This window comes from Rhineura floridana, chromosome 5 (genome assembly GCF_030035675.1).
Source record: "Rhineura floridana isolate rRhiFlo1 chromosome 5, rRhiFlo1.hap2, whole genome shotgun sequence".
In the NCBI taxonomy this organism is placed as follows: domain Eukaryota; kingdom Metazoa; phylum Chordata; class Lepidosauria; order Squamata; family Rhineuridae; genus Rhineura; species Rhineura floridana.
In genome coordinates, this window is record NC_084484.1 from 59370360 (window position 1) to 59389761 (window position 19402).

The following is a 19402-nucleotide window of genomic DNA, read 5'->3' on the forward strand; positions in this document are numbered from 1 at the left end:
GATAGGTCAGGCTTGCCCAGTCCATTTGTTGTCTACTCCCTTAACCAATATGACTATTCATCAAATGTTAATCATATAAGGACCTGTGACTGCTCAAGTCAGGGTTGTTGAAAGTTCAAGGCAGTACATACCTGTTGCTTCTTTACGATTTTCCTAATTCCTATAGTTCTTAGAATATCTCTTCTACCTTATATATATATATATATATATATATATATATATATATATATATCTGTATTGGAAACATTTGAGAATAGGAATACATATGAATTCCCCATAATGCTAACTATAACCTTCCATCTTTATCATTGGAACAAGCCTAGTTCGCACATCTAGCACTTGTTAATTCTTTACTACATGCTGACTTGCTCATAAACAATATACTTAATCAAAAGTTAATCACACACAGGCCTGTTCACTTCATTTCAGGAGTTCAGAAGTTCAGACTGAACTTCACTTGCCCCTCTAAAGATGGTGAACACTGAATCTTAAGGGTCTCACAGACCTGTGAGCCTGTTGCTTTATTCCGTGTGATCGTCTTAAAGTGTTAAGCATTGTCCCGTCCAGAGCCGAAAGAATGAGGCTGGAGTGTGTGTGCAAGTAAATCTCGTTTTATTAGAGTAATGGATACATCAAAAGCATTACGCTTCATAGGAAACCCTATGCTAACTCACTAAAGTCCCTAACTATACTTTAGACATGCTCTGCAGCGTGTGAAGGAAGTTGACTCAACGACCCCCCACTGGAGGCGGCGGGCTTATATAGGAAATGTTTTCAAACGTAATCTCTGACTCCTTCGTAATTCCTGTCTTTGCCCTGTCCCTTTCTCGTGGCGACGAGAACAAGGAGATGGGAGGCGCATCCAACAGCTCATCTGAAGACACCTGCTCTCGAGCAACAGGCTCGAGGTCAGGGGGCGGTGCCACACTGGATTCCTCCTGGGAACTTCTTGGGAAAGGAGGAGCTGGCACTGACTCTGAAGCTTCCCCCGACAAGTCCTCTACATCAACTGGGGGCGGTGCGCTCGGCTCCTCAGAAAGGGTGTTACTCGTGGGAACTGGCTGGAGAGCAGGCTGCCCCCCTCCCGCTCGATCCTGCTCAGACACAACAATCCCCAACTCTGCTTCTTCTGGCTGCGGAGGTGCCTGAAACTCATGCCTCCCCCCTTCCTGTCCCTTCTGAGTTGGCTGCCTCGCAACAAGCATATACCTAATATCTATGTTTATGCAGATATATAAAAATTCTCCATTAGACTGGTGATGCATACAAACTCCCTTTTGGCCCCCAGTGATGGGACAGAAAAGAGACCAGATCCAGTTCCCCATCTCTGGTTAAGGGCATGGATGGGTAACTTATTGAGCATTGAGGAAATCAGAATGTATGCATCAACAAGTCAAAGAACATTACATTATTTGCCTGTTTTATTGGCATGAAATGAATGCAATAGACAAATCATTTTCCTTAAGTTTTAGGTATCAAGCTACAGTTGACAGATATTCTCTATTTCAAGTATATGAAATAATTGGAGTCGTTTCCTTCAAACATGGAAAACTTTGAGTGCAGAAAATTAAAAAGTTTGAAAGATGACAAAAGGTTGAACAGCTGTTTTTGCTTCTTAAGAAAAAAGTCTATGCCAATCAAGGGCCAACAAACTTTCTTTTTCAAAAATGGAATGAAACTAGGAACACCAGCATTCTAACAAAAGTGCACAGGCAGTCTTCCTGGTGCAGGATAATAGAAGATACTGAGATGATGCATGACAATGTACTATATCCCAATCCTCTAAATTTTAGTCAACTACAATTAAATTCATCTCTCAATGCAGCAGTAGCCATAGTTTGACTGAGAAAACTTTTGGCTTGAAACTGAGCAAAGGGAAACCCTAGATATTATACCCCAAGTTTTGTTTTGTTTCATTAAAAAAAGTTCAACTAGATTCAGACAGTAATTTCAACTGTTTATGAAACTATAGGAGAGTAACTGTACTATCAAACAGCTGCTACTACTGCATAAACAAGTTGCAGAAAAGGGGAATTTAAACAAAACATAATTTTAACAGAAATTACCACATTCTTAAATGAAATATTTTGTTAAGCAACTATTTCAACACCTTCACAATATAATACTGACTGACCACATTTACTGTAACTAAGTCTATAGTAATATAATTAAAAGTAATCAGAATTAAATTTTAAGAACCGCATAGATAGCACTGCACTGCATCATTCAAAGTATTTCAAGGAAAGCAAAGAAACAGACACACCTACCTCTACCAACCGGAATGTGAAGAGCTGCTCGCTCTCCTACTTATAAGATTCTATGCTATTGCAAGCTATTGAGTCAGAAAACTGGGAGGGCCCTTTTAGGGTAAAGCATTTGTCCTGAACAAGTCTCTTTCACAAGACTGCTGTGCTGTACAGAGAATATAACTAGTATGAAAGTTTCAACTTTTGGCAAAACAAATTAAATCAATGTTTTTAAAAAATAAAAGTATATAAACTAAAGAATACATTTATTTACTGTTTTATAACTATATTTTATAAAAACCAGGGAAAGTGCGAAGAATCACATTTATGGGAAAATTCCTTTTCTGATGCAACATCCTGAAACCTGTTGTGTTGGTTTACTATACACTTGCCAATGATCAACAACAAAAACATTTCATTCAGCTAATTCTCTCATGTTTGGCAGATAAATAGACTTTGTTTAAATGGGATGCCATGTATGTGTTGTTGTTTTTTAAAAAAACTTACCCAAGCAGGATTTCATACACTTCACACTTAAACTGGGTTCTGTATGCGCACATGCAACATTATCATATCAGAGTTGTATATTCCCAGTTAGCAGATCCCTGGGATTCTAACGTTGGGGGTTTTCTATCAGTGTACGGTCTATCTCAGGTGTGGGAAAACTTTAACCCTCCAGATGTTGCTGAACTACAACTCCCATAATCCCTGGCTTGCAGAAGCTAATGGGAGTTGCAGTTCAGAAACATCGGGAGGGCCAAAGGTTTAAGCTCACCTGGTCTACCCACTGCCCAACAGTTTCCCTATCGTAGGTGGTCTTGTACCTGGTGTTGATGACCCCTTGGATGATTGTCCTGGGTGACCTCAACATCCATGCTGGGGCTGCCTCATCAGCGTGGCTCAGGACTTCATGGTCACCATTATCGTATCAAAATGTCAACTGTCCTACATATGCAGTGAATCAAACTCTGAATCTGGTATTTGTGACAGGATAAGAGAATAATAGCCTGATAGTGGGTGAGACCATTTCCTGTAGAGGTTTAGACTTATAGTGGCTATTCCTCTCTGCACCCGGGTGGTGGTGGTGGGTGATCTATTAAGACATTCTGCCCAGGTGAGTAGAATCTAAGGAACTAATTGAAGCCCCCAGAGAGTTTTCAGCTGATGATCCTGTCAAAGCCCTATAGTCACTCTGTGGAATCCTTGAGTAGTTGCCATAATTACATAATTGCTCTTCAATGCACCTTCATTTGTTTCCCACACATTGGACAGTATAGCCAAAGCAGGGTTGTAGAACTGAAAGCCTCCAGGTCAGTCTCATCTGGAAATGAAGGTGGCAGCTGATCCATCATTGTCAGCTTCTCCTGGCATCTGAACCTGCTGGACCCATTACATCTGGAGCAACAAAGGGTGATTTCACCAAGGCTGCCATAACCCAAAGATAGCGAACGTACAGTTGGAGTTCCAGGCCAGTGCCAGCGAGGCAGACCCGCAAAGCCACCCTTTGCTCGTGCTGGTCTAGCTGCAGAATTTCCACCACTTGCCTTGGGGCCCAGCTGCAGGGCAAGATACAGTCCTGGGTCACTGAGGAGCCCCTGACCTCGCTGCCACCCATCTGAGCAGGGCTCCAGGCCTGGCGGCTCTCTCTATTGGGCCTACTTGGTGGCAGCAAAGAAACAGTACCTCTCTGCCACCATTGGATCCTCACAGCATCATCTAGCAGAGCTTTGGGGGGGACTGGTACAGTATCTACTCTCTTCTTAACAGCATAGTTTAATATAAGAATGCTTGAAGGCCCAGTGTGACATGTTTGCAAAATCCTTCTAGGATAAAATCACTCAAATCTGCTATGACTTTGATGCTACAGCTGGGTCAGATCAGTCAGCGAATGTGTTCAGATAACTATCTGGTCCAGTTTTGTGGGATGGATTTCATTTGTTGCAGCCTGAGGATGCAGACAGAGTCCTAGGAGGCATGCAGCAAACCATTTGCATGCTTGATCCTTGCCCCTTTTCACTGATAATATCTAGCAAGGGGAAACTGACTGGCTAGGTGGAAGGGATGATTAATACCTTTTTACAAAGAAAGAGTAGTCCCAGCAGCCTTGAAGGAGGCAGATGTGAACACTCAATAAAACCTCTCTGTACCTGGAGAATTATAATAATGACCAACCAGTCACAAACAACCTGTTTCGGGCAAGGTATTTGAAGTAGTGACTGTGAAATTCCAATGTCACTTGGATTCTAGGCGCATTTTAAATAGATTCCAAGCCCAATTTTGACACTAAAACCAACTTGGCCGCCCTGATGGATGATCTCTGCCTGGAGAGATGGGGAGCTAAACCACCTGGCATCAGCTTTAAACCAGGCCACAATCAATAACTGCTTGCAGAGTTGTACCTTGCCAGCTTTAAGACTATGGAAATCCAGTGAAAAATATAAATTCTTTCACTGCTCAAGGCTCTCTCTCTAAACAACAATATAAAGTTACCATTTAAGACCAATACAGGAGAAACCTAAATTGTTGTCTTAGGAACACTCTACTTGCAGAGACCCCATGAAACAGCCTACACACAATAGTTACTTAAGCAGCACCTACAATATAAAGATCAGTTCACACTATATTGTTCTACCCTCCTCCCTGAAACCTCACTGGATATATGTGTACAGCTTCTATTACTGCCCCTCCTACGCACCCCCTCCAGCAGCTCTTACTTCTCCGTCCTTACCACCAGCATGGGACAACTGGAGGCCCCAACAACTGGAGATCTATAAGCCCACTCCTTATGTGTAACTCCACAGATATCAATATAGTTCGAAAGACAAACAAACCTGTTTGCTTACATTTCCCAGTGACCCAACAGCCCTATTGTTTCTTTAGGTACGCTGATTTAAGTAATATTTTAAGAATTTTCTGAAGTGTTCCAATCACTGTGAATTTCCCCACTTAAGCAGGTTAACGTAAACCTCAGAACTGGTTTAAAAGGTTGGTAGACGATGGTTCACTCTATCCTCAGTTGCTGTTTTTCAACAATGGTCCCTATCCTCCTGTAATCACATACAACAAAGAGTAGTTATGGATGGGAACCTAGCAGGAGGGGAGGAGTGATTTCCCATGGTACACATGTGGTTATGGGGGGGGGGTTTAGAAGCAGCAATGACTGTACTCTCTGTTTTGTGTTATGCCACGCCCCCAAGGCAGCCATGTTGTGATTGGTGCCCACTGCACTCTCTCAAAATTTGAAATGTGCCCAGTGGTCCAAAAATGTTGGTAACCCCTGGTCTAAGCAAATGCAACAGAAAGAAATTGTGGAAACAACCATAACACTATCTGTAAACACAGCAGCATTCTGTTCACACAGTGACCAGCAGATGCCTATCGTAAACCCACAAGCAAGCCATGAACTCAATAGCCCTTTCCCACTTGTGCTCCCTAGTGGCTGGTATTCAGATGAATATTACCTCAAATACTAGAGGTAATATAGTTTTCAGTGGCTACAAGCCATCAACAACCTTATTCTCCGTGAAGTTATCCAATACCCTTTTAAAGATGCCAAAGTTGGTAGCCATCACTACATCTTGCGGAAGCAAATTGCAGAGTTTAACAATGTGCTGTGAAAACTCTCTAATATGCCAGAGAGCCAACCAAGTTCTAGTCATGTATGCATAATGATGATAATTATAAGAACTTTTGTTGCTAAAGCATACCTCAATATATAATTTCCCCCCAATCCTTAACACTACAATATGCTAATTACTGTTCAAAATTTCATTCATCAGCATTTTCTTTAGAAACACAAACATCTTTTGTGCATTATTTCTATGTTCAAATACTATTACTTTCTTTGTGGTTCACTATACTGTTGATGGGTTTCACTTGTAGCTGTTGTTTACATAAAATCTAAAGAATTTACACATTGTTTCACAAACATACCAAACAGCAGTATTTCAAACAATAAATTATATATAACTATTTAGTTCTTGGTGTGATAAACAAGCAAATATTGCTCGTATTTCAGTTGTTTCCAAATGTCATCCCCATCCATTTTTCTTCTATACTGTAGAATCTGTAGCATCAAATTGGCTGAGTGGAAACAACCTTAAGTACTGTTTAATTGCACTCTCCCTTTATACATTAAGCATTTAACATTTTTCTATCTCTGAATTTTAGCTTTCTTCAACTTTTTCCATCACACTCACATACACACCAAACAAACCTGCTCCATGAGCTTTCAGGTCCAAAGCCCATACAGAATATCGACACTGCAGACATTTACTTTGACCACCTGTCCAAAAACTTAGCATGCTTAAAATTACAGCCATAATTTTGTAACCAAGGCAATAAAAGCTTTAGCTGACTAACAGCTTGTGCATATAGGATACTTTAATTCACAGTAAGTTCCACAATAAGTTCCAAGCCCTACATAACACCTGGCCACTACAAGAAAACCCACTGAGATTTCTCTGGAGTGAATCGTGATTATCCTTGACAACATGCTGTGTGATCAGACCACTAGAAATTATGTGATCTAGCTTAACATGCCTACGAATGGTTCACTACGCCAGATCTTCCAGAAGGCAGTACAGTCGAGTCAAACAACCATTTGCAAACCTGGGCCTTTGCCCTCTTTGCAGTAGAGACGGCTCGCAGATTCGTCAAAGCATTTAAATAGCTTTGGTCCTCCTAACTAGAAAAACAACTCGACCGAGAAGACATATTGGGGATACGTAGGGGACGCGCGCACACCTTAAAACAATTGTGAGAAATCTATTACTAACAGCGCGTCTTCATGAACTAGGTAGAGACTGTCAACATGAGAAATGCCAACAGACGCAGGAGCTCAGGTCTCCAAAGCGCGTTTGCCTGCAAACCAGCCCACAGAGATCAGCATGAAAGCATCGAACGACACTCTCTTTCCTCCGCCACCCTCCACTTCCCAGGAGTGCAGGGAGGGGAAAGGAGGCGAGTCACCGAAAGACTCGGGAGAGTGAGCAGAGTCTACAACCGGGGCTGTCACTCGTTGCGCTCCAAAAGTCTCGGGAGCCGAGAGTCGCCAACTCAATTTATACTGTCGAGGAATAAGGGGGGTGTCACTTAAGGAAGCCTGACTCAGCGCACAGGAAGAGGAGGAAAAAATCCAGAGTCTCCCCGCAACCTCCTCGTGGCTGGGGTAGCCAATTCCTCCCTCCGTCAGCCCCAGCCCTAGCCCTGAGGCTACCTCTCCTCGCTCTTGTTTTTCTGTTTCTTGCCCATGGCTGCGCTCACAACTGCCTTTCAGACGTACGGCCCAGCCAGCCACATCCACACGCGCCTCAGCACATATGGTGAGAGAGGCCAATACGACACCACCAGCAGGCAGCCGCTAACGCGCGCAGGCGCTTCCCCGCTTCCACCCGGCGCACGGCAAGCATAGAATCCGAGCGCATGGGAAAGAGGCGGCTGCGTTCGGCGGAACGTGGGGCTTCTTGCTTGCTGCTGATGCGGTCGCCGCCTCTGGACGGAGGGAGAACAGCAGCGGTAAGGGACCCGTTTGTTTAATAAACAAACAAGCAAGCAAGCAAATCCTGAGCCTTTGTCTCAAATGCACATGATGCAGCTGAGTCGGTCTGGATCGGTCTGTGTATGGATGGCACAGACAGAAATACTGAACAGCAAGGAACGTGAAATTGCGGAAAGACTGGGAGGAAACTTGGGTGGGAGTCCGTAGTTTCCTCCATCTGTAGCTCTCTGACCCTTATTACTGTGGGGATGTTCCCTAGCTTAGAGATGTGTCTTCTCATATCCGAGAAAGGCCTTGGAATATCTGTTTTTGATGAGAGGGAGGGATGTGATGTGAGAAAAGAAAAATGACATTCACCTCCTAGCAATAAAAAGGATCGCAAGGTGAAGTACAAATTACTTGCATGAACAGGAGGCCTTTATTTAAAATGTATTTTAATACTAAGATGTTTTGCCGTTAATTGTGCCTTTTTCTCCGTTGCTTGTATGGTCTCATTTTGAATTCATTTTTCAAGCTTCAGATAACTAAAAAGCAGGAAACTTAACAGTAGCAGACATCTACATAAGTCAGTATTTTATAATACTGTTAAGTTTGCCAGTTATTTAAGAACTGACCGAAGTTATGTATGTAGTCAGAAGTGCCACTGAGTGGTAACTGGGACTTACTCCCAGATATGTAGGACTGCAGCCTTAACTGCAGAAGTTTAACTTCAAATACAAGTATTTCAATTGTACGATTGACCAATAGACCAATAAAGGGACTAAGGCTTACAATCCAGTACATGTCTGCTCAGAAGTAAGCTCCATTGGGTTCAATGGGACTTAGTCCTAAGTGCCTAAGGCTGCATTCCAATACACACTTACCTGGGAGTAAGTCCCATTGAATCCAATAGATCTTACTCCTGAGTAGACATGTACTGGATTTCACTATAAGAGGGGAGTCCTATACACACGAGTCACGACCCTACTGGGACTGGGAGTCATTTTCATTGGCGATCACTCCTGGCCAAGTAAGATTGTCTTCCAGGGTAAGGTCTTTAACAGTGGGTCCGTAAGTGACTGTGGAGGCCAATTCTAGTTATACTATAAGAACCCAATCGTAAACACGTTTCCTGAGAAATGCCCATTTATGTTCGATCACATTCATTTCCTAGAAAGCAATAATTTCGTTCTGAACTAGAGAGGCCCGCTGTGCTGCCAACCGGAAGCGCGGAGTATTCTCGGCCTTGTAGTTTCTGGGAGGAACTTGGGCGCCCAGCTTTGACGTAGCAGCGACTCTAGTATAGAAGGTTCTGAGGTGCATTGCATTCTAGCCCACGTACTGTTAATCAGTCAAGAAATCGTTGGCTTGTACTTGAGCCCAGTAACAATTGACATTGCCGTTCCTCAATAAAACATCTCGACCCACCGTAGCCTAGCGTTACCACAAATTGCATCTCACTAAAACGTTTTTTAAAAACTTCGAGCGAACACACTTGAGTTCACAGGTCGCGCATGCGCAATAAAGGTGATCTCTGACGACTAATTCCTGCGCTAATAGAATATCTTTCGAATGCGTCACCATTCCTAAGACGCGGGCGTGAGTGCTTGGCTGGTCGCGGAACGGAGTCCATCCTTTGTCGAGCTGAGAGCAAGTGTAGCGGCAACGACTCAACGGGGAGTTTTCCCGTTCACGGAGGGGCGTTTCTTGAGTGACCTTTGGCTCTCCCGCAGTGAGTATAGGACCGGACTGCCGCCGCTTGGTGGCTGTCGGTGTAAGGACAATACTTGTGTTCACACGCACATACATTCGGATGTGATTACTGCGGTTACCTTCCCCTCCCCCGGCCGGGAATGAGATTTGTGTGGCTCTCTGTTACCTTGTGTTAGGAGGGCGTGCTATTTTGGAGGTAGGTGTGTGTGAGTTGTTGGGATAGGCCGCATTCCCGCCCACTTTGACAGAGGCTGAATTTTTCCAACAGAATATTAAACAGGCTAGGCTTGTCCCGTAGCTGCCTTTCTATGGCCGGGAAACCAGCAGATGATAGATGCACAAGACATCTTTAAAGGGAAAAAGGTTGTGACCCTGGCTGCAAGTCACTGTCAATAAATTAATAATAAACAGATGTCGTTGTTGATCTTATGTAAGTTCTAGTTGCCTCAAGAGTGGGGTAAAAATGTTTTAAATCAGTAAAATAAATATTATAGCTGCTACTACAAGATCTGGATAGGCAGATGTCTAGAGATTATGCATTTCCACAATGGCTAATGTCACTTCCTACTCTTTAAATTCAAGATTTCTACAGTACAGTGTAGTATGTATTATTCAACAACACAACATTGGCTTCAAACCAAAGTAAAATTGTCAAAGTTAAATTAGTTTGCCTTGGATCTTGCATGTAATTAAAACAGGCATGCTTTTATGGAGTATAGTGGGGCTCACAAAATATTTATATCCCATCTATCGCTTTCAACACAAAAACTCAAGACTACTAAGAAAGGGAATACTAAAAAACAGTGTGGCGGCGCCTAACCTGTGGAATTCCCTCCCCTTAAATATTAGACAGGTGTTATATTTTCGACACCTATTGAAGACTTTCGTCTTTCAACAAGCCTTTTAAGTTGAGACCTATCCCAGTCTGCATCTGTGTTGGAATTGCTTTTTAATGTGTTCTTAACCCTTTTTAAAAATGTTTTTAATCTTAGATGTTTTGAAAGCTTTTTTTAAGTAACGTTTTTGAAGATGTTTTGTTTTAATGCATTTTAAAGCTTGTTTTTATGATGTTTTAATGTTTTTGGTGCTTTTGTTTGCTGCCCTGGGCTTCTGCTGGAAGGGCGGGATATAATAACAATAATAATAATAAATAAACAAATGAGTTAAAAGCATGAGAGCAGCATAGGCCTTAATGTCTCCTTATCCTTCTTCTGCAGTGAGTGGTTGCTGACACCAGTGGGTGATAGCTGAACTATCAGGCAGGCCAACTGAAAATGTCTCACTGTCTCTTCCTCTCCTTCTGTTGAGCTGTTGAGTCCAAGAGGAAAGGAGCTAGGTGCCAGTTGGGCCAGGCAGGAAAAGGTCTTCCCCATCTCTTTTCCCACTATGTCTTACACATGAATAATTGAACCTGCCTGCTTCCTGGGAGAGTGTTTGAATTTTCCTCTCTGCAGGTGGAGAGGGAGGCTTGATTGTGGAGGCCTTGCTGTAGCAGAAAGGTTTACCGCTGCTGTTCACTGCTATCAGTGCTCCAATAGTAGAGATAATAGAAAGGGAACAGAATGAGAAATGTTTTAGATCCCCTGGATTCTGTTGCTCCAACACACCCATGGAACTGGAGGAAAGGCATGCTGGCTCCAGGCCTGGTACATGTGTTTCTCCACCCACTGGAGCTAACAGGAGGGGAAATCTTTTTCTAAAAAAAAAAAACCTCCAAAGGGAGAGATAAAAGGAAGATTGATGTCCCACCCTCAAAACATGTACTTAATGCTTTGTGTGCATGAATATAGCAGGGCTTCAGATTTGGTAATTTATCCATCATTATGCCTCCCTCCCCACCCAATAGGATCGCTCTTTTATTAAAGGATGCCCCACTTCCAAAAATTATTCTTATCAGACTGTTTTGCCAACTTCATTTACAATACCTTTTATTTTTGCATGATAACAGTTACTTGCCATATACAACAGCCACGCTTCTAAGAACCCCCAGTTGCTTGTAGCTTACCTGAGAACTTTCAATAGTTCAGCTATGTATATTTTGGGTGTGACAAATAAAATGGCAAAAAACCCTTTATGTGCTTATAGATAGTAATTTAACAATAAGAAAGCAGTATTGATAATGATGTGGTATGTTTTGTTGACTTTTCTCCAGAAACATTAAAAATCATATTCCACCACAAAATGTAATTGTCTACAATCCTTCCAACACATGGGATCAGAAGCTTTATACATTTGGTAAAATCTAACTGGCACAATATACAGCCTCTCAGAACCTTGTACTGATCTTCTCTCATGCCTATGCCAACTGATAGAGAAGGACTTGAAATCCAAAAAAATTAAGGAGTAGAAAAATTACTTTTATTAACTTCTTTAACAAGATCCAAGCCACTTTATATTTCTTGTTGAGAAATATTGTTTTTCTCATGTGCACATTTGTAGGGATTACCTGATTAAAATCATACAATTAATCCACTATGTCTTAATTATCACTTTAGAGATGTGAGTATGGAAGCAGACTCTTCCAGACTAAAGTATATGAGGTCTGATCTTATATCTGACTTTCAAAATCATGTCTGCTTCCCCATCTAATTCACAATTTCAAGGGAGTATTTAGCATGTTTTCAGTTCACAGCAGGTCAGAGTATTCCCCAGATGTGCTCCAGAATTCTGAGTCTGTGCTAGTGTTCTGCAGCAGACACTTTAATGTGAAATGGGTTCCCTAAGAGTACAAAGTGTGAATTGCACTCCAGCAATCATTTCTTGAGGCTGCAAAATATCAAAAATGATAACTGACATCCTGTACTTTACGAAAATATGTGCTGGTCATGCTAACAAATAATAAAAAGTACTCAGACACAGTTGCTGGCCAAGCCTCTGATAGCAAGGTGAACTCCTCCTCAGCAACTGCTCACCTGATTGATCATCAACAACTGGGGCTTATGTTCCCCTTTTGTGAATGTCCACCATTTCATAGGTTACTAAAAGGTTTTGATTGCAGTTTGATTGCAACGCTGCATCTGCTTTTTTTCCTGATGGTCCCATTGTCATCTCTAGGATATAAGTGCATTAAAACTTATCTCAATTAAATATTATTAGATGCTTCTGGATCTGATTTAAAATCTACTTTATTTTTCAGGTTTGATGTGCTTGCCACTTATTTAGGATAAAATGTCTGCTGAAATGTTTTCAAAAGTTCTGGAGGCTCAAATGCTTCAGACAACCAAGATTGTAGAAGAGCAGCTTGAAGCTGAGATTAAAAAACTGGACCAGATGGATGATGATGAATTAGAGCTCCTAAAGCAACGAAGGCTTGAAGCTCTGAAGAAAGCCCAGCAACAAAAACAAGTAACTTCCTTGTGGTGGTGTTTCACTGTTTTAAATGTTTATTATTACCTATATTAAATTCACTACATTGGCAACAGCCCTATAAGAGAGACTACTATTTCCCTAGTTGCAGATTGGGATGAAGCTGATGGAATAGTAGCTTGGCTGAAGCTGCAAAGTGAGCTTAAGGGTGAAGAGAGATTTGAAGTACCTCCTACTCATGCAGCCCAGTCCTGCTCATACTCACTAGGAAATATCACTGCAACAGTGAGGCTTGTCCCCAGTTAGGTGTCCTTAAATTGTAGCCTTACAGCCAGCCTTTGCATGTTTATCTGAAGTGTGCAACAAGAGTTCAGTGGAATGAACAAATATGAATGGGCATACCTTGAGTTGTAACCTTATTTATATCTATTTGAGAGGAAGCCTCATTGAACTTAATAGGACTTGCATCTAAATAAATATGCACAGAATATGGCTGTCATTAATGGTACACAGCTTTTTGAAGCCTCTAAACTTGCTACTAGATACTTGGGGCTTTGAACAGTTCCTGCTAAGCTTTTAAACTTGCCATCATGTTTCCAAGCTCAATTCAAGGTTTGGTGTTAACTGTTAAAGCCCTAAAAGACTTGGGACCAGGGTACCTTAAGGATTGGTTCCTTCCATACATTTTTCCCCACATGCTCTATTCATCATCTGAGGCCCTGCTCCAGTTGTTTCAACAGCTGATAACACCCTGGGATTATGGCGTTCTCTGTGCTGGCACCCACCCTGTGGAATACCTTGCCAAGCAAGGGGCATCAAGCCCCATCACTGGTAAACACAGTCTGCTGGTAAAATAAATGACTGTTCAAAAAGGCCTTCAGCTGATTGTTTTTTGTCAGGTGCTTGGCTGTCCTGGAACTAGGATTACTAGGTTCTGATTATGTTGGTTTTTATCATGGAGTTTAATTTCAGGATTGTTTAATTTGTGACTTGTCAGCAGCCTTGAATTCCTCAAAAAATTGGCAGGATAATAAACTTTTGACTTACTTTTTAATAACTTTTACTTTTTAACTTTTACTTGTAAATAAGTAAAACTAAAGCTTTATTTGTCTTAGAACTGACTGACTCACTGGAAGTATCATAATTATTAGGGAATTTTTATATGACACAGAGCTGGAATTTTATATACACAAGGTGCCCTTTTTACTTGCAAAGGGTCAAAAAATGAAACGTTTCTACACCTCTTACCCAAAAAGGGGGAGAGTGAGGTATACCCCTAAATATTTTTGCTATTTATTCACTCAGAAAGCTGAAATTTAGTAAACACGGGTTGTGTTTACAAGACACCCAAATTACTAGTAAAATTTGAAAATTCAACATTTATATCTCTCTTTAAATGAAAGACATTAAATGTATCCCAGTACTTTATGTTTGGTATACAAATGCTCCATGAGTATAAGAAAAGTCTGAAAATGGGACATAATCACATCTGATGTGAATAACTGATAAAATAAAGCCTATAATCATACTCACATTTCTCTCAGAGTAAAGTTGATTGAACAAAGTGGGACATCATCCAAGGGGATGTGCATAGGATTGCAGTGGAAGTTTACTTTATAGTAGTGGTCAGTATTGGATGTTAACATGTTTTCAGTATGCACACTTCATTTATTACTCCAAATAATAAAACATTTTTGGGATGATATCCAATCTGCTTGTAGAACATGACTCCCTCTTCCACTCCCCTGCTCAACCCCCAAGTCTGCTCCAGAGGGTTGGGGAACCCTCCAGAGCAGATGGCCGGGGGGGGGGGGACAAGACTGCAACAGGGAGGAGGGGAAGGGAAACTCCCACCCATCACATCTGGTGCAACATTGGATATTGCTCTTCCTCTACAGTTGATTTAATAATAAATGTTAATATTACTATTCTTTTATCTACAGATGTATTAAATTGGCAAACAAGCTGATGTTTAAAGTTTTCTAACATTTGCACTCATTCGCCTTGATTAGGTAATATACACCATAAGAGCTAAAACATTGTTTTGAGAATGAAATTGAAGTTTCAGGTTTAGGAATTGCAGAATAACCTTAGGTGTGGTAGAATTATAAATATTCCTGATGTTATATAACATCTCGGGATGTTTTACCTCTTAAAAAATAATAAAAAACCCTAGATGTTTCATGCTTGTATTTTGTATCCTTATAAACAGGAATGGCTTTCAAAAGGGCATGGGGAATACAAGGAAATCCCCAGTGAAAGAGATTTCTTTGAAGAAGTGAAAGGGAGCAAAAAAGTCATCTGCCACTTTTACAGAGATACAAATTTCAGGTATAATAAAGTATTTGTGGCCTCTGTAGTACAACAATCCTTGTCAAAATAAATCAGCTACTGAAATCACAGGGATGAGTTTAGACATTTCACCTTTTTAAGTACTGAAACTAGTTCTTTGATCCTAGTGTACCTTCTGTTGTCATTCCTCATCCATCTGTTGTCACCTATGCGAATGAAAAAAGCCCTGTGTGCCACTGAATCTTTCCTTAATAAGAACATAGCATGCTTATAGTGTCCTGGATAGCAAGGACTGTTGTCTTGTTTCTTGTTTTGGATTACAACTCCCATCAGCCTCAGCCATCATAGCCAATGGTCAGGACTGATGGGAGTTGTAGTCGAACAGTTTGCAACCCTGCAATTAGATACGCTTAACAGTACAGACTTAAACATGTTAATTCAGAAGCAAGTCCTACTGCTCATTTGTACTTCCTTCCTAGTAAGTACATAAGGCTTCTGCCATGCTCTTAGTTATTTCAGTACAAACTAAGAATGCAACACCAAGTGCAGCATTGTCATTAACGTCATATCTCCAGTACAGTTGGGTGGGCAGATTAATACCTGAAATGTTGTTCATAGCCTTGACATGGCTGCTAAAAGGCTTTACAGGCAACATTGTCCCTCATATCCACTTTTTTTTACTGTGTCCATTTCCTAGCATCAAGGGCAAAGAGGATGGAAAACTTAGTAAAATGACATTTTGAATTAAACTTTTGATAATTTATATTCTGACAGTATTTGTATGCTACCTTTGGTGGGAAAACATATTTACTGACAAATGAAATACAAATGTCATGAGCAAATATTTATTTGAAGTTCAGCATCTATATTTCATCATTGTAATGCATTTTGTTTGTTCCTCAGATGCTTAATATTAGACAAGCACTTATCAGTACTGGCAAAAAAGCACATTGAGACAAAGTTTGTCAAGTTAAACGCTGAAAAATCTCCATTTCTGTGTGAGAGACTTCGCATCAAAGTAATTCCCACGCTAGCACTTGTAAAAGATGGCAAAACACAGGATTATGTGGTTGGGTTTACTGATCTTGGTAACACAGATGACTTCACCACAGAGACCTTAGAATGGCGATTAGGTTGTGCAGATATAATCAACTACAGGTAAATAACTTTTTTTGGTACAAAAAATGCATCTGGTGCAATATTATTAAAGGTACTAAAAGCACAGAAGATCAAGAAGGGAATCTTTCTGGCAAGGCAATAAAAACTAATGCTAAACATTGAATATTGGTTAGTTATTTTGCTGGGAAAAGCTTCTTTGCACACTGCTCAGTTTGTTGGAACTTCTGAAGGAGCTGCAGCTGCTTTCCTTTCCTAATTTGAGAAACAGCAAGAAGTTCGGAAGGATATTCCTGGATACTTAATATGGTAGATTACACCTTTGAATTCACAAAGAATGACCGTATCCATAGTAAAGATGTACTCGTGGAGGATTCAGGAAGCAGAAAACATTCCTTCTGCTATAACAGTGAGAGAGCTGTTGTTTTGCTTCAGGTAATGATGCTGCAAGATAATGACTTAGGTTGGCCTCTTGTTTTGCAAGACTTATCCTATAAAGTGCATCTGTTGCCTCAATGAAGTTTTCACATACACTATTTAAAGTTTGTTTTTCCCTTTTAGTGGCAACTTAATGGACCCTCCTTTCCAGAGTCAAAAGAAGTTTGGAACCACTTTCACAAAGCTGGATAAAAAGGCAATTAGAGGAAAGAAATATGACTTGGATTCCGACGATGACTAGGTGTCACAATACAAATGTTTATAAACCATCTTTTCTTTTAAGCTTGATACATTTATAGAATCGTTTTTATAAAGCTGTTTGTTTTCAGAACATTTCCATGTAATGCTCATTTTCTAAACAGTTTTATACAACTCATGAAAAGAAATCAAATATTATTTTTCCTCTCAGGTCATTGCTAGGCAAAAAAAATCTGAGCCCTTTTGAACTGTCACGTGAGAGATGACATAGGATTTTGTTAGTTTTAAAACTAGTCCCTTTAAACTACATTATTAGCACTTTGTACCATTTGTCATTGAAATATTAATGAAGGACATCTGTCAAGGATTGTTATAAAACTATTCCAGAAAGAGCACATTATAAAAACCATTGTTTTCTGATAGTGCCATGAGTATGGTGTAACCTAACTACATTGCACTGCATATTATGAAACATCTTAGCCTCTCTTTAAAAGAACTAAATCTACCAATTGCATACACAGCATGTTAAAGCTAAAATAGAACATGGTAAAATTACGCTGAAACATACCTTGCTTGCAGGATTATTTAATATAATTCCGTGACTTGGAGTGCAGGCTAGATAAAACAATTCAAGGTGCATATTGGTATTTGCTTTTTCTCTTGATACGAATGCAGTTTAATACAATTTCTTGCACTGCTGTTCTTCAGTAATAAGCATATTTTCCAAAAGAATCTCTTGAAATAATAAAGGTCTCTTGGGAATCTGACAGTCTAGTTTATAGGTAGGTGAATGATCTTCTCCTTTGTGCTCATAAATGTCCATGGTTGCCAAATTGTTGAAGTATGTCTCCACTTTGGGGAGGGGGAGAGAGATCAAGCTCCCATTGATTTAGGAAATAAAAGAGCCATCTGTATGAATCTCTGATTGAAGCAAATATAGAGCCAACCCATTCAAAAAAAGTCTTTCTCCTGTCAGAGGGGCATGAGCAAGCTGCAGCACGCCATTGAATCAACATGAAGGCAGCAGTGTTGAATTATTCATTATTGTGTGCAAATGTCTCTGTTCAGTAGCTTCCTTCTCCCTGTTTTTCCTTTTGAGAGGAGATGAGGAAACTGCCAAGATGAGGGGTGATTGGGCCTAGTAAATATCTGCCATAAACAGTCATATCTTCTCCTTGGCTCAATGAAATGTACAATTGTGTCCCAACCTGTTTGCTTCTCTGTACTGGGAGACGGAAGCCATGTGCAAGCTACTTCCAGAAGGGAGCATTTAAGTCTATTATGAAGATTCCAAAAAGGTGGGCTTTGGGGATAGAGGGTGGGGTAATGAGAGGGAAGCAGCTAAAAAATGATTCGAAGGCAAGAAAAAAGGAGAAAGGGCTTTGGTGTGGTGTTTGATAGACATAGTTGGTAGGCAGAGGCTGTGTCCCAGCAAATTCTGGATACTATCTGCCATAGGAGATACAAAATCCATCTGACTCTTTTGCAAAGTAGGTCAGCAATATTCTCTTAACTAAGTTGATTTTTTTTACATTCATGTAAATGAAAATAAAATTATTTGACTTCTAATGCTCAAGTACTTGTGTCTGGAGATAACCATTTTTTTGCTCAATCTGCTTTATTCCTTAGGGTAGCAATGCTAAGCTTTTTGTGCTGTGGTACACTGCAAGAAGGAGTAATGTGTGTCTAAATTCATCAAGCTACTGTGTTGGATTTCCCCCTTGTCATTTGGAATAGAAAGGCTCAGTGCAATATTTATCCACCCCCGGTTTTTGAAATATGGATAGTGATGACCTTCTGAAGGAGCAAGTAAGGACACACAGTAATTTCCTTATGAACCCTGCATTACATCTGACAGGTCTGGGACACCACCACATCCAAAGAAAAGCAGTCCCATCCTTGATCCCTTACTGGCCCCTTCCATAGTTCTAAGGGTGCCTGACTGCTGCCTTGTACAAGAATGGGTTGGTGTAGTCCTGACATTAATACCTGGAACCTATTTGCTATGGAGGGGAGCATTCATAAATAGTAACTGTATACCCAACAGGCAGTCTGAAGTTACAGCAGAGAGTTCTACCATCTCATTATGTGTGAAGTGTAGAATGATTGAGTTGATGTAGAAATGTTGAATGGGAATTATTTTTATGCTGCTCTGTTGAGACAAGATACTGCCATCCTTCCCTCATTGCAAGTTCTTCTGGTCCCTGTGCCCCATCAAATAATGTTAGACTCTAAGGCCCATCAACCGAAGTCAGCGTGGCCAATGTTCAGTAATGATAGAATTGTAGCACAACAACTTTTCGAGGGCTACAGGTGCTTTAGCCCCATTCCTAAGGCCTAGGAGTGATCTTCCTAAATTAGATAAATGTGCCTGCAATGAAGTCAGCTTCAGGGTCAACTGTGTGGTTTCTTTTTGAGGATCTGTTACTGTCAGTAGGTGTGGCACTAAGTCTCTTTGTTCTCATAGCCCTAAATGTATATGTACCTTGTTACATGGAAGCCTGGCTTGCATGATTTCCTGCCTTCCTCAGAAAAGGGGATATCACATGAATTGGGCATCTACATGATTGATCTTCACACAGAAAGGCCAGTTCACGGGGAATGCTATCTTCAT

The 19402-nt window shown here is 40.8% G+C and overlaps 2 protein-coding genes across 3 annotated transcripts in view; one reads left to right on the plus strand and one right to left on the minus strand.

Moving 5' to 3' along the window:
• The window catches only part of EIF5B (eukaryotic translation initiation factor 5B), a 41639-nt gene extending 33955 nt beyond the window's left edge, over window positions 1–7684 (minus strand). The window contains exon 1 of the mRNA XM_061626869.1: window positions 7465–7684. Within this exon, the coding sequence (XP_061482853.1) occupies window positions 7465–7499 (35 nt within the window). The 5' untranslated portion in view covers window positions 7500–7684. The remainder of the gene's footprint in view (window positions 1–7464) is intronic.
• Window positions 7685–9043: 1359 nt separating this feature from the next.
• Window positions 9044–18364, plus strand: TXNDC9 (thioredoxin domain containing 9). 2 transcript variants are annotated; one of them, XM_061626870.1, is made up of 5 exons: window positions 9044–9457; window positions 12575–12783; window positions 14957–15075; window positions 15940–16194; window positions 16714–18364. In XM_061626870.1, the coding sequence occupies exons 2-5, from the start codon at window positions 12607–12609 to the stop codon at window positions 16829–16831; spliced, it is 669 nt and encodes a 222-aa protein (XP_061482854.1). In that variant the 5' UTR covers window positions 9044–9457; window positions 12575–12606; the 3' UTR covers window positions 16832–18364. The 2 variants fall into 2 exon arrangements, with proteins under 2 accessions (XP_061482854.1, XP_061482855.1); XM_061626871.1 differs by lacking the exon at window positions 9044–9457 and adding an exon at window positions 9474–9634.
• Window positions 18365–19402: the final 1038 nt, after the last annotated feature.

Bases quoted from the DNA above. Each gene is read 5' to 3' on its own strand.
- TXNDC9 (XM_061626870.1), top strand. From the start codon at position 12,607: ATGTCTGCTGAAATGTTTTCAAAAGTTCTGGAGGCTCAAATGCTTCAG. The intron at 12,784-14,956 runs GTAACTTCCTTG...CCTTATAAACAG, and splicing joins AAGCCCAGCAACAAAAACAA to GAATGGCTTTCAAAAGGGCA. The intron at 15,076-15,939 runs GTATAATAAAGT...TTTGTTCCTCAG, and splicing joins TACAGAGATACAAATTTCAG to ATGCTTAATATTAGACAAGC.